The 16,016-nt window shown below is 35.8% G+C and overlaps 1 protein-coding gene across 1 annotated transcript in view; it reads right to left on the bottom strand.

Annotated features, from left to right (window-relative positions):
* LOC124354520 (sodium-independent sulfate anion transporter-like) overlaps nt 1–16,016 on the bottom strand; it is a 65,065-nt gene that overhangs the window by 28,896 nt on the left and 20,153 nt on the right. The window contains exon 2 of the mRNA XM_046805046.1: nt 9,367–10,151. Coding sequence (XP_046661002.1) covers nt 9,367–9,565 — 199 coding nt within the window. The 5' untranslated portion in view covers nt 9,566–10,151. The remainder of the gene's footprint in view (nt 1–9,366; nt 10,152–16,016) is intronic.

The following is a 16,016-nucleotide window of genomic DNA, read 5'->3' as shown; positions in this document are numbered from 1 at the left end:
AAATATGTTGCTGGTAGTGATCGAAAGATAAAACTCATCTGTTAAAAGATTGAGCCTTTAGAATTGCTAATTAAAAAATTTATATTCCTTAACGAAAGAAGTTTTTTTTGAAAAAAAAAAACATTTCTAATTAAAATATATTTTTTCACGAAATCAAAATATTTTGCAGGAATAAACAGAACATTATTTTATTAACTGGCATTGCGGATTCCACCAATCATAATTTCATCGGTGAGGAAGTGATAAATCCGTATGCACATACGAGTAGATAACTGAACTGTAAAGCAGAGTGAGTTGCAACAGCAATAATACACTCGTAACAACTGGAACGACCAAGCATTTCCGGTAGCGACACAGGTATGCGGACTATGGTGACACAAAGTACAAAGAGGTTATTATGCAGCACAAAGAGTAAAGTACGCCATTGAACCGATTACATGGAGTAGGGGAAGTGAGCGAGAAATTCAAGGTGATGATGTGTGGTAACCGTGAACGTTCAGCAAGTTGGTTAATATTACGGTCACTTTCTCGTTTCATGACCGTTGTTTTAGTTAGCAATATTCGGTATAATATCTTTCCGAAGAGAAGATCATAACATGTATTCCAAATCATGTAGGAATGAGAAGTGCACTAATTTGATTACTTTTTTATATCAATTTCTTGACATTTTGCGGAGAGGAAGGAGAACAAACGTTTAACTCTATTTAACGCCAATAATATTTTTTATGATTTGCACTTGAGTACAAAATTATAATTGGGTAAACTATAAAAGCCATTAAAAATGCGACAGAGTTGAATATGTAAAGACGTTACAATTAAGAGTAATTTCATTAAAAAAATAAAATTTATTGGTTACTTAACATATTATATATTTATTAGTTAAATATAACAATCAATTAATTAAAAACAAACTATTTTTAATTTATTGCAGTACTCAAATGCTTTCAATAAGGTTAAATGTTGTATGTAGTTTAAAAGAAATTATGTACGTATATATATATACAAAATCTTTTAAAATTTGAAATTTCCATATAACAAATTGAATTGCTTTAAAAAACTACATTTTAAACCTATAATCAAATGTCAAAAATAATTACTTTGGATTTATTGAAACCTGGAGTAGTGTATTAGCGGATATGAGAGCTAAATACCTGGTGATATACGGGTGGTGGCAATAAAACATTTCTTATAGATTTGCTAAGACTTTACTTGGAGTGGATAGAAAAATATAAACTCATGTAAATTACATTACTGTATTCCCACCCCAAAGTGTTGTTAATAAAATAAGATCACACATATTGGTGCTAAACTAAAATTATATGTACTCACATTTTTAAAATGTGAGTGTACATTGTGATAATAAAAATGTGATATTATAATAAGACTCGCCTTCGGCTCGCTGGGGGCTACGCCCCCAGGCCCCCAAAGTAAACGCTTGCAAATTCGGGGATAAGCGGAATTCGGTGACTGGGTTAAGTCCGGACATTAAGTAAATGACAAGGGATTTAAAAATTGACCTTTTTCATAGATTTTTTTCCGGATTCGTAAAATCTTTTGACTTTGAGGGCATTTTGCGGCTAAACCGTTAGAGATACGACAAAAAGTGACCGGACCTTTCTTGTCGGAAATTTAATTTTGTGTTTCAATTATGCCATCAGATTTGAGCTACGAGCTCTGGTTTAGGAAGTACAGAGTGTGGTAGTAAAGTCTGCACCTGTCAACTATTGTAAATTGTTGAGTGGAAATATAGTAAAACACCTACCCCTAAGTCAACATTTTTAAGTTGCTTAGGGGGTTTTATTTGCTCAGGAGTGTATATAGTCATGCCAGGAAATTCCCAGGGGGGAAGTTAATCTTACCGAGGTTAAGCCATCAGGGGGTTTAATTTTACTCAGGAGGGTTATCTAGTCATAACAGGAAATTCCCGGGGGTGGTTAAAGGAATTTGGTGATTGGTAGATCTGATGTACGCTAGCAAAATCGGGGATGAGAGGGATTTGGTGATTGGTAAAATTCGGACATGAGGTCATGCCGAGAAATTCCCTGGGGGGGGTTTAATGTTATCGGGGGTTAAGACATCAGGGGGTTTATTTTACTCAGGAGGTTATCTGGTCTTACCAGTAAATTCCCGGGGGGGGGTTAATGTTACCGGGGGTAAATGACACACTGGGGTCTATTTTTGAGGGTGTTGTGTCTGTGAACAAAACAAAACTTTCACTCTGTCCATATCTACTACTGACGCTTAGCTAACGCTCAACTAATTTCTAATGTGGGGTTGTATTCACTCGTTAACCTAGCAAAGCAAGTGCAGTCTGAATCTGGAATGAATTACACAAATATTTATCGCACATAAATTTAAAACCCAAAAAATTGCCAATCCCACGACAAATATTTTACCATTTATAGAGTTTTCCAGGCTTATTAAAGGATGTAAAACTAGGGTGTTTGCCTAATTAAGGGATAAGAGTGGTTTAATGATAGGTAAAATTCGGACATGAGGTCATACAAGGAATTCCCAGGGGGGGAGGGGTTTAACGTTACCAAGGGTTAAGACATCAGGGGGTTATCTGGTCATCCTGGGAACTTCCCAAAGGGGGGTTAAGAGATTTGGTGATTGGTAAAATTCTGTCTAGTTTATTGAACATTTAGGATTAAGTTATGACCAATGGTTCGGCTGCTACTGCCTCCAGAAACAAAATGTTCATCTAAAAATAATAAAACATTTCCTTTAAACAGGTTTTTTAGGCCAGACCACTTAGGATAAGGCAAAAAGTTACTGGACTTTTTTTATAGAACACGTCGTTTACTAAAAGTTTTTAAATGACGTGTTTTGAGCTACGACCAACCGTTTAGCCGCTATCAAGGCTGGAATGAAAATTTGTAGGCGAAAATTTCCAAATATTTTCACTTAATCGCGTTTTGCGGTCAAAATAATGGAGATATAGTAAAAAGTAACTGAACCTTTTTTTGTAGATCATATTATTTACTAAATCTAACCTTTGTTTTATTTTGACCTCCGACCAATTGTTTCGCCGCTATCGACCCCAAAAACAAAGTTTTTCACGTAAAAATTACATAAATTTTGCACATAATCGCGTATTGCGGTCATACCGATGGAGATAGTGCAAAAAGTCACCAGACCATTTCTGTTAGATCACGTAATTTGCTAATTTGATGGGTCAATCAGATTTGAGCTACGACCAACGGTTCGGCCGCTATCGGGCTCGAAACATTATTTTTATCAAAAAAATCTCTGAATGTCAAATGTTCGAGCGTTTTGTCGCTTAAAACCATGGAAGATAGAGCAAAAAAGTCACTGGACCTTTTTTGTTGTTCACTTCATTCCTGACTAACGATTTTTCGTCAGATCGAAGCTAGCTCCAACGGTTCGCCCGCTATCGGGCTTACAAGGAAAGGCTTGCAAGGGTAAAGAATGCGCGATTTTTTCGGGAATTTTTTTGAGGGTTTAAAAGTAAAAATTCCCGGTTTTCAGACTTTTCCTGTTGGTTATACGGCAAAAGGTACCTGCGTGCAAAATTTCAAGTTTCTAGCACTTCTAGAAGTAGGTTAGAATTTGTATACATATATCAGTCAGTTCAGTTTCACATGCGGCTGTATATATAATAGGATTTATAGTTATGAAATCATTTGTAAATATTCGGATTTTGTTTCATTCCTTTGCTTTCGTTTGTCGGCAACAACATTGGGAGAAGAAACAGGGTAGAGCGAATAAACGAGCAGATCTATTATAATGTCAGTAGTTTTTACATATTTTCAAGGAATTCATCAATAACAAACATTATGTCTGATGCAGAGTTTCATATGGTGCGGAACCCATATAAAATTACGAGTTCCAGTCATGACCTCGAGATAAGGAGGAGAAGGTGGTAAGTGTGAGGGTTCGAGGGGGAGGGGGTTACAGTATATTATCCTGGGTCGATGTCCCTACCCAGTATGCCTTGAACTAGTTTCCGTCGCGTTGTCTGTATAGTCTGTTGTATAGAATGGTATCATACAGTGCTGTAGCCGGCGTGGACGGAGTAGGGGGCAGTCTCCCCCCACGAATAGTTTTGGTGACCGTGCTATTATCTGCCAAAACATATATTTCTAATAGACCATTAAATTTGTATGTAAAATTATAATAGATGTTAATAACATTGTGCAGCCCAAAGTGTATCACAAAGAGAAATAAATAAAATAATCACAATTTAAATATTACCGAGTAAATTTTCTCTTTGGTAGGAAATATTATTCATGTAATATAAATTTGCTCTCTGAGTTTATGTATTCATTGTTGTTACAAATGAATTGTGAAACAAGAAACAAATTTTGGTTTGAAAAATAAAGTACCGGTAGTCAATTTGGATATTCACAAAGAAACAAATTGACTGTGCCACACATTACATAGGTATAAACAATGTATAAAATTAAATATCAAATGGAGCTAATTATGTAAAGAGTTCTACGTGTCTAAAAAACTTCCTAAAACACAGAGACATTAATTTAGGTATATTGAGTTCGACTACTAATGTTAGCGTGGAAATGGGACACTTCTTGTACAATTCGTGCACAAAACGTACAGATTATTCATGACTATATGTATACTATGAGATATTTAGTAACTTATTTCAAGACGAGGAATCATAAATCCGAAACATTTTAAATTAATTTAAATCCACTAGACGGACATGGCATAAGCTAACATAGTAATCGTCTGTCCCTATCAATTGTTAGTCATTACACGATGTAAGTAGGTAATGGGTACTTATTATATACATCAAAATAAAAATTAACCTTTTTGAACTCTTACGTGACCTGACATTGAATTTAGGAACTCGAGAGGTCTTTGACGGCCAAGTCGGAGGGAGGGGGCACCAATGAAGCTTTTATGAAAGATACTTTCTCGACCTCTGATTACGATGGGCGATCTGGGACGGAAAAGTACCAAACACCAACGCCCTTGAACATCAGTGCGGGCTTCGGTGGTCAGCGCTCCGCCCTCCCCTCACTTCTGGCGTAAAACAGTTCTAGAGATAGTACCTCATAAAGTTAAATGTGCCTTTTTCTAATTATAATATGTGCGTACCTACCTAACAAATCTATATTGCGTAACAATAAATTGTAGATAGAGACAGCAGATTACTATGTTAGATTCATACAATATTTTTAATATTGTTGTGTTTAGTTTATTTCGCCTTTCCGACATCTGTAATCGTCTCAAACGTCGATAAAAATGTCTAATTTGATTTAAATTTAAATGGTAAAAAAATTGAAGTTCATACAGTAATTGTAGGCAGAACGACTTGACACCTCCCCTCAGAAGAACTAACCTGCACAGAGTCTCTGGTTATGTGAAAAACGACCTGTAAAGTTCGCACAATCCAAACGCCACACTTAATTGTATTGAAATATCACAGAATAACTGAACATCAATTTATATTCCTTAATAACATATTGGCATACAATAAAAAACAAATCTTTCTGGATAGAACTTTTCGAGAATGATTCACCGCTCGTTCCTTCTTCTCTGGTGGCGAAACCTGGTGATCCTGATGTTGGCAGTGATGATGAGAAGAGCAGGATAGAAGACCGCACTGATGATGTAGAGGTGGTGCCATAGCATATCCCCACCCAAGAGTTTCACCAGGTAGCCCATTGTGGATTTTAGAATAGCCATTGGTAAATTAAAAAGTTACATATGCACATTATATATTACTTCAAAAAACAGCTGGGATTCATACATTGACTGTTACCAGCCAGTGCTTTCTTGATTAAGTCGTTTTGTGAATCCGGCTAATGATTTAACATTCCTAAAGTTTTTTGTTTTAGTTCAAAGTGATGGAACATCTGTGTATTTACGATAAAGAAAACAATAAGGCCTTACTGTCTAGGGCTTGAGAAAGTGGTTACAAAGGTAGGTAGGTACAAGGTACGCCAAACCACATGTTACAGGCTTCGCTGTAGTCGCATACAAAATTTCAAGGATACAGCTAATTTAAATCCTGATATGACCTGTGGATAAAGAGACGGACAGGCAATCAATCGTAAATAACATTGTATTTTTCAGACGCCCAGGCACACAGAAGGAAATTGTCGTAGCGTACTGTGGTAGGCTTCTATTAAACTCAGTCAAATACCATGGATGGACAAGTACCATCATCGAGCTAATTCTTGTCTCTGTATAAATAAAGTTTCATGTAATATGCCTACAAATAAAATATTTCCCGAGAAATCACGCGGATAGTTAGGCTACATGTGTTACTATGATACATCGTGTGATGTTACTCAGTTTGTTTACAAATTTTATGCAATTCTCTTGTCGCCATCATAGTACCTATAAGACCAATGTACATATTTTCACTAACGCTCAGCCTAATCTTAGGGAGTAACATGCACCATCACAGAACTCAGTGTTGCCAGTATAGAAATGAAACTTCGTACAACATATCAAGCCTGTTTGTTCTGAAGATATCGGGTAGGGTCTGTAACGTTCAGCCATTTAGATAGCAATCGATTGTGTTCTCATAGTTAGTAACGGTCTCGATGTAAGGTAACTATTCGAATGAAGAGACCGGTTGCAGATTTCACCAAGTGACCGGCCGGTCGGTGACGCTGACCGCACCTGAATTGCACCGGTTCGAGTTTCGCGGCCCCAGAGTTCGCGGAATATTCCGAGCAGAACCACTTCTACGGCGCCCTCGGGTAAATAACCCACGTCATGGAAAACGCCCAGCCTCATATGCATATGGTCGTTCGTGCAGATAAAGACTGTCACATTTTGTTCGCCGTCTGGAAGAGGGGCTAGCTATTTGCATATTGATTGCGAGAAGATTTTAGGTCGGATTGGGAATTTCGCGAAAATGACGTAAGTTGAAATTTGATATCGTTATTTGCGTCATTCTTGTTTTCCTCCAGGACTCGCTTTCCGAAAAAGTTGTCACGTGCTAACTGATCTCTAGAGGATGCTCACCTGGAGTACAGTATCAGATGTTAACCCTTGCTGAGTTTATGACAACTGCCGAGTTCAGGTATAGTTCACTGCACTGGATGTGAATAATGCAGACGAGACACAAACGAGAGTTGCTATCGGTAGCAATAATTCCTGGGACGGAAGTGCACGTGATTGATCCTCATCCGGTCCGCGACAAGGCTGCCAGTGTAGATTGTTCAACTTTGCACCTTCCTGTACAGAAACGCGCTGACGAAAGTCCCTGATTACTTCATGCTCTGTACACATAATGTGCTCTATCTAGCTCAGCCACATTTAGTCTAGAACTTACATCTGTTTACGAGTATATGACGATTGGGTAGAACACATTTTCTGTGATATACCTAGTTTGTAGTTTGTGTGGTGATATTTTAGATAGAGCTACCATGCTAATTCTTTTGTTAGAATTTTAACCAATTTGAGTCTTCAATTAATGACCCAATTTCGATTAATAAAATTTAAAATGATGGGTATTATATATTATTGTCAGAGCTTACCCAATATTACATATTAGATATTATCTAATACTCTTCTGTAATATATTTCATAGTCACTGTTTCTTTCGTTTAGCACTAGATGGAGCTTTACCTTAAAGTTTCAAGTGGAAACAGACTTTAGCTTTGGATTGGATATCTAGATTTATAGTCTATGATTTAGCTAATAGTTTATTACATGGAGTAAACGTTATATAGCGTTTTCCAAACGCCTTAATGGGACCCAGCAATATGTCGTAAGGTATAGCTCGCGGCGGCCTTTGCAATTACTTTGTCAATGCATCGAAAAAAAAACCAAAATTCTGGGTTTGTCAAAGTATGACGAAAATACGTGATGTGATTTAATAAAAGGGCACAACGACTACAACTGACCCTTATCTGCATTATACGATCAGGTGTGATGGACATTTTAAGAGGATTTTGAATATGTGATATACTTGACCGACCGACCAAAATGATATAAAATAATACGTTAGATTTTGTTATTTTTAAACACAGCAGAGAGTTCTAATAAATAAATGCTCAGTCACATTATGGTTTTAAGTATTTCACCTATAGTGAACCAATAATAAAGAAGGCCTACTACCGTTCCTGACTTGTGGTCATATTGTTTCTGCCTTAACGATCGCCATCTGATATAGTCCACTGATCAGTAGTCACTGGTTGTTGTGTGCGATCAGGCGTATTGTGACCTAAATTATTTATAGTTTATTTGCTTATAATTACTTATTTTTATTAAGTGCACGTTTAACAGATAGAGGGCATGTAGTTGACACATAACGTGTTTGTTGTGATTCAACTTATGCGTAGCACATCGATTTGGTATGATATATATCTTTCAACATAGATCGTAGTTATGTGTTTGGTTTGTTTTCCACCTGAGAAAGAGATAAAATTGCATATCTCTAAACGTAGTTTTACTGATTTGTTTGTATCACTGAACGTTGGAAAATGTGCGAAACCCCGTTTGTTACCTTCACACACCTTTCGTTGTAAAAACAAATTTTTAACCATGTCCCGTTGCCCAATACATAATTTGAGAGTCAAAGGAAGATTGATTCTTGCTACGTGTTCACATGTAGTCACACACTCGACTTGTATTTAGCGACATTGTGCACGTGCAGAGTATTTTATTCCTTCATGGTAGTAGTCTGAGCAGAGGAATCTGGTTTCCACGAAAACTTTCAGACCTCTGAGTCATCATGTTTGAAAACATGCGTGCGTGTGCCTCATTAACTGCAGAGATAACGAAATGACAGGTTTGTAGCGGAGACAACAAAAACAGCGGCAGTCAACAATGCTGATGTTGCCGGTGTTAATGACAGACTCGGTTGTTGTCCATTTGTGGCCACAAGAATTATAGGAATATAACATGTATACAATATTATCATCTTTAACACATGCCATTTCTTCTTTGTTTTTTCGGAATGGCCGATTAATGTAATGTGTGACTTTGGATTGACCTTTGTTTCCAGCAAACTTAATACATACACACAGTGTGAGGCTTCCTGCTGACAGCCTTGCAATTTACTTGTACAAGTATTTGGCAACTTAGATCAGCATAACAACGGTCTACATAAAGCAGAATCTCAACAATACTCTAGTTCTTACAAATTCGTTAAACTGGATTGTTACAGATGTCAAAGGTAGTCTTCAAACTTGGTAAATTGTAATATTACGTCAATGTTAATATTGGTACCTAAAGTAATTTACTTAATCTAAAATACATGATTATTTTTAGTGCATTGTTTCTACGTTACTCCAGATCAGAATTGATTACTTTTGGTTGGGAATAAAAAGTCCCATAAATTAAAATCTCGAGCAACTGGAATATTCCAAAAGGCTTAGGTTTTAATCTAAACTCCAAATTTGTTTGAAAACTCACCCGATAAACCGTTGTTGGGGAAGTCCTCTGTCGGCATTTCGAAACTGCCATTGACGTGTCCATGGTCTTGCTTCCTTCCCTTAGATGGCGGCGTGTCCTCGCCGCTGTGGAGGAATCCTGTCAGTGTTACCTGACTCAAGTTATCACCGTACCCCTTCCCTGTCATGTCGTACGAGTAGCAAGTGTGGCGCGGGAACATAGAACCAGACTACCAGAGAGCCATCCTCGATGCTCTAGTCAAGAACGCACAAGGTCACTAAGGATTTCGGCAAAATCGATATAATACCTATCTGCAGTCAGTCACTTTTCCAACATACGCTACACTTTAAACAGTTTAAAACGCACTATGGGGCTAAAATATAAATAAATAAATATACGAATGACGTTGGTCGGTAAAGTTAGTAATGCTTTTATCACAGCTGCTTATCCTATAAAACCCAGCGTAAAAAGAAAACAATAAAAACTGGTTGTTGAGAAGTCCTCACAACTGATGTATAAATAATTTTGGAACTTAATAAGAAAAACGAAATCAAACAGATCTAAAATACAGGTACACTTTTGTTCCGAAGGGTTAGAAAGATACAGACTTTCTTCAATTGTTCAATTATTATCACAGTTAAAATGTAAAATTAAAACTTCGATTTGGGAGCCGTAAAAGACCTAGTTTGTCCATAAATCCCTAACAGCTTATTGACAACTGTGTCACTGTCTACACTCTATTGATCAGTCCTCTAGGTGACGTTGGAGAAGGGAGGCATCGCAATGATCAGAAATCCGGAACAAATCTGGAACAGAACAATAAAACTTTAAAAGTGAAAACTTTCTGGCAATTAAGAATGATAAATTGAATGTAGTTTCACTTAAGAACAAAGAGTATGATTTGCAAAGCAGGTTGTCGTCATTATATTCATAAAGAAGGTTAAACGTGTACTCTTCGTAACTAAGAGTTTTGGAAATTCTAACTTAAATTAAAATTTTAAAACTGCAGGTTAGTCTTTCTTCGCTGGATGCTTTTAGTCACTAACATATTTATAATTTCTTGATTACGCCTTCCTAAAAATTACGCCTTCCTGTTTATCTGCGCATTTCTGTAAAATTTTATTTGATCTTATTTTTGAATTTTAAGAAGTTTGCTACAGCAATGTAGCAAACTCATAAACGATTATCCTAAATATTCTTTGAATAGAGTAACAATTCGATTCCACATTCTCTGTCGTGCAGTAACTTTTATAGTAAAAATTTAATTCTCAACTCAGAACTTCTGTTACATAACATCCTAAATTATTGTTATTTTAAAGATTGAACTAACTACCACAATCATTTGTCCTTCTCCATAGCTTGGATCGTATAGCTACATATCTAAACCATAGGTTCTAATCTTGGTGATATAAATACAAATTTGATTAGTGAGTTTAGACAGTTTCTAACTGAACAAGTTTACATTGCGCCGAACAAACTTCACTGGCGTTAATATATTTAAAAAAATTAAGGGCAGATTTAAACATCAAACTTAGTAAGTTTTATCACTACTGAAGACAGAAACAAATATTAAACAACGTTGCAGAAGGCGTTCTGGTTTTCCTCTTTGTGTAAAAAGAATCGGATGCAAGACGAAACCGGATGCGGTGGATTCAATTTAGTTATGCGGAGATTGCGGCAAGACGAGGATGTGAAAACGATTTCTCCATAAACTGTGTAGAAGCTAATGTCGCTTTTGTAAGGCGACCATTACACATTCCACTAAGTGACATAAACATCCGTTTTGTGGCAATGTTTCAAAATGGCCCACTTTGATTTTAGTTGACGGCATACAATGATTTTTAATTTTAAAGAATAGCAGTGTTGAAATTATCTCCTGGAAATTCAGCTAAGTAAAATTTTAGAGTGAAATAAACTTTTTAAGGCATTTACGAAACTTGGAACGATTGAAATGGGCCCAAAGCCAACAATATTTACCAAAACAAGAGTTGTTAAGAATTAAAAACATTCCCGTAATATTGTAAGGCACTAGTAACGTAGCCAAGATTTTCTACAGGGTTGTTACCGACAATTTGAAGATATGAACATTGAAACAATACCAGCAAACACAAAGCATGCAAGTTGCGTAAGTATAAAATTGCTGTTTGGCAACTGTTGAACGCTATAGAGTGGATTAACTTTTCCAATATATTTTTCTCATACATTATATTTTAAAGCTCCCTTATTTTAAAGACACCATCGGGGTGGGGAGAGGTTTGTAACTCTGATAACTCACACCCTCGTATACGCCAATAATGGCAAAGGACAAGAAAATTAATCATAGGATTTATCAACTAACATTAACCTATACGTTTCACGCAATAAATAAAGCTCTTATGCAGATTTAAATGGAAAGAGCAAAGATTGAAATGGCCGAGAGCGAGTCAATCAGCTGTTTCGAAGCGTACGGCTGCAAGCTACAAGGGCAAAGTGAGCCGGCCGCCCTTCCGTCCTTCCCGCCCATCCGGGGACGTCATACTCTCGTATGTATGACCCTTCCTGGCTTTGTCATGAATTACATTCACGTCAGACTACATGGTACGCCATTCTTGGCGAAAGAGAGGACATCAGGAGGTCGTCTACTGTAGAAAAACGTATCGGTGTGGAGCTCTCAGTTTCGATTCCTGAATGCGGTTACAATTGTTTTGGGGTACGTCAGTGTCTTTTACTACTATCCAGATATTTATAAAGTTGGAAATTAGAGAGACTATTCTTTTTTGAACCTATGAGCACAGAGAAACAAAACATATCCTCGATTGACTGTGCAATCAGGTTCATAATGAATTGCAGAGAAAGATAAAAAAACATTAAACTCGTTCTAGACTACACTTAGCATCGACACCTATTCTTGACTACTCAGAGTATTAAAGCTCATTCTAGACAAAAAAAAAAAAAAAAAAAAAAAAAAAAAACATTATTAATCATTTTGGACGACACGGAGCATTCATACGTTGACACTTATTCTGGACTAAATAGAGCACTGATATTCTTTCTGCTTACAATCACACACACATTTTGTTTGAGAAAATGATATATTCGATTACAAAAATCTCTACGTACCCGATTACTTTAATACGACGAAGTCTATTTAACATTTATTATGAATTGCTACATGCTCTTGGTATGTTTATCATGTTACGAAACGATAAAGGTTGCTAGTATTACGGAAATATAGATATCGCCTACCAATATAGCAACTATTGACCAAGTGATAGATGATAGTGCAATATTTATAGACTTAAGAAAGTTCAAGAGAAGTCATAAAGACACCGAGGCCCCTCGTGACCATAACAACAAGTGAGATTACTCTAGGAAAGATTTTTTTCTAATTAAAATGCCATCAGCATTCGAATTAATTACTTGAATTAGATATAGGGTACAGTAATCACAAGCGAAATTTTCAACGGTACTTTAATGTTATGTTTTAAGATAGCTGTGCTAGGTTATCGTAGCTTTTTTATTCGTAATAATAACTTAGATGATCGTAAACTAGAGCTTTTACTTGATGATAAAAACATCATAAAAAATGGCTGAGTTTAACTTTAAGTACGCTACATCACACGAGTATTATGATGGAGATCTGAATTAATGAATGATAAGGACACTTTTACGTTAATTTCATAGTACTTGTTTCATGTAAATTGTCATGTCTTTTAGAGAAGGAATTATCACTCTATTGTTCTAATGAACTCATCCAGTGTAATCTTAAGAATAAATTAGTTTGGATAAAGCCAACGCTGAACAATGTGTCGCAAACAGTTTTCGTTATCTTTTTCCACTCTGAAGAAACTTCCAAAATGACCCTTGACTTGTTAAAAATAATGTTTCTTGTGTATATGTTACAGATCAAGGCCGTTTTCAAATGTACTTGACGTTTGTTAATAATTATGATTAGTATGACATGACTAGCAACCTTACGCTGACGCGATTATGTAATCGTAAGTAATACTACCAATAGTACACGTAATACTAAATAACCTTAGGATACACGTAACGTCTGTAATGTTATCATTATGACTACTACTTCTGTACAGGAGTCGACCCCGTATGAGGTTACAATAAAACAATTGTAATGGTTTAACTAGGTGAGATTACTACCTAATTTATTGTGGTTTATTAAACAAAAATACATTTTGATAAAATGTTGAAAAATTAAAAATTTTTCTATTTTGTAAAAAGTTATTACATTACCATTATTAACAATTTATTATTCTTGACCGGACAGTCCAAAAATTTCGTTATCGCTCATGTTATGGAGCTCTTAAAGTCATTATCTTGAATGTGAAAATTGTGAACCACTATTTTAAACGTTTAATGTTTAACAGAGGTTTAATGCTCGTGTTTATTATAGTGGCTGGCGCTAGCTCATTTGAACGCTCAGACCGCTAGACTGCCGAGGCATAACCGCCCTTTTTACACATCATTCTAAAATTAAATACTAAAACACTATATTTGTTTTTATATTGCATAACAATTTGATGTTAACTGGATGAAAGTGTTCGAGTTATGGATTTTCAAAGTTACAATTGGGTTGAAAAGCGTCGAAAACTGGTACCTTATTTCGCTGTCATCGACATAAAAACTAGTTTTGTGTAAATTATTTGCTTTGCATGTATAAATGCAGAAATATAGAGTAGCTATATTTTTTGATACGAGAATAAAAATGTTAGGCATGTAAAAGTACGAATTTTAAAAATATGAAGATACACAAATTTAACACAACTACTTTTCTGGAAGGTTAAAGGCGATGATGCTTACTTCCATGACAAGGAACGTCTACCCATTCTTCGACGTATTGCTGTATTGTAACTTAGCATGATGCATAGCTCTTCTTACAGATAGTATTAATAGAGACATGGTCATGAGCGCAGTGAAGTGTTACAGCCTATGGGGCTCACTCACAAATGAATACCTTTCCAACTTTATGAAGGCCAAGATGCAAATTCCATTCCCACGTCTCTTTTGTCCGCGATCTGCCGTTCCCTAGTCTCAAGGGTACAATGAACGGTCAGACGAGGGATCTGCAACACTGCACTTAACTCGCCATTCCGTCAATGATACAATCAGTCTGTATTTGTAATTTTTGTACGTTCTTTTCTACACATTTATTGTTATTTTCCAATGTCGAAATTTCAGAAACAAGTGTGGAAGTATCTTACCGTAAGTATAAAAAAAACATGCTCCAATAGTAAATTGGTAAAGACTCTGACGTGGATGTAGTTAAAACTTTAACGATAATATCGAATTATATTCATAAAAAATATCTAATATATCGAATAACTTAAGTACAGGTAACCGAGGTTAAAGTATACACCATTACAGTTGTAAAATTTTAATTAATGAGGAATATATTATATCATCGTTTAATACCCTCCCTGTTGTTATTTGTTTAAACTTTCTATAAGTACGAAGAATGTAAATGTAGTATAAATAATAATATTTGGTATTGAGGCACTAATTAAACGCATTAATTACACAACAATTAGAAACGTAGAGTTTCGGTCAGGAGATTATCATTCATGAATAAAAAGATGTCAAAGAACAGAATAATAAAAACAAACCAATTACTGAGGTATTACATTCCCTTGAATTAATCAAGACAGAATTGATTAAATAATTAAATACAAATGAAGATGCTGTCGTTTGATGTTTTTCTTTTGGTGCATTCTTTTATTGTTGTTAAACGTAGCATTCAATGGAAATGCGTGTCACCATGGAACTAAAATCTCTACGTTTGATGAAAACGACAGTTATTTCCTTTGTAATAAAGAAAGCCAGAAACATATTTAAATACTCAGTGTTGTGTATTAACATTTTTAAATCTTGAGTGTTGTGTTAAAATTTTAATCGACAGAATAGTGCCGTGACGTGCACAGTTTAAAAAACGAAATGTATTACAATTAAAATATTTGTGTTCTCAAAACTAATCAGACCTCCTAATCCTATCTCAGGGGCTTTTATCCACTTGTGTGAAATTAACTAATGCAAACCTATCACATCCAGCCAATGCTTTTGATTGATATATTGTACTGAAAATACATGTACTATTTGAAAGGAATTCTGGTACTTTTGACGGTCACATGTAACAAAAATAAAACGCTACGTTTCGAGGGTTGAAATGGAATTGGTTGATGGAATTTGGTAAAGGGCACACTGGACCTCAGTAATTTTGTAAGTTACTCTCTGTAGTTCTGCCTCCTTTTTGGACTAAGAATACATTTATCCTTTATTGATGCAAATTAGAAGGAACATTATATATCACAGAGTACGAAGGCTACACTTCACTCATCCCTCATTCATGTCCACCGTGAGTTACGCGTCTTCACTCTAGTGTGTCGGTATTTAAAATGGGCAATTTATTGCTTTTTTACGTCGTGGTTTGAAGTGAATCTAGTTCACAAAATCAGTTGGAATATCGGCTGAACAAACCGCTTCATGGTAATCTACACACGTTATTATCGTATTGGTTCATGTATGTCATAGAGATGAGATATGAATCTTAAACGGTGATTATTTACTTAAATGAGACAACGATATCAGCGATCGTACAAACTCTATAAATCACGGTCTTGACTGTGCAATCAACCACGAGTAATGGGTGTTGGATTTTATGTTGGGTTTCGTCAACAACC

The sequence above is a fragment of the Homalodisca vitripennis genome, chromosome 2 (genome assembly GCF_021130785.1).
Source record: "Homalodisca vitripennis isolate AUS2020 chromosome 2, UT_GWSS_2.1, whole genome shotgun sequence".
Classification (NCBI taxonomy): Eukaryota; Metazoa; Arthropoda; class Insecta; order Hemiptera; family Cicadellidae; genus Homalodisca; species Homalodisca vitripennis.
Note: the sequence above shows the minus strand (reverse complement) of the source record. Positions and strands in the feature narration are given on the sequence as shown.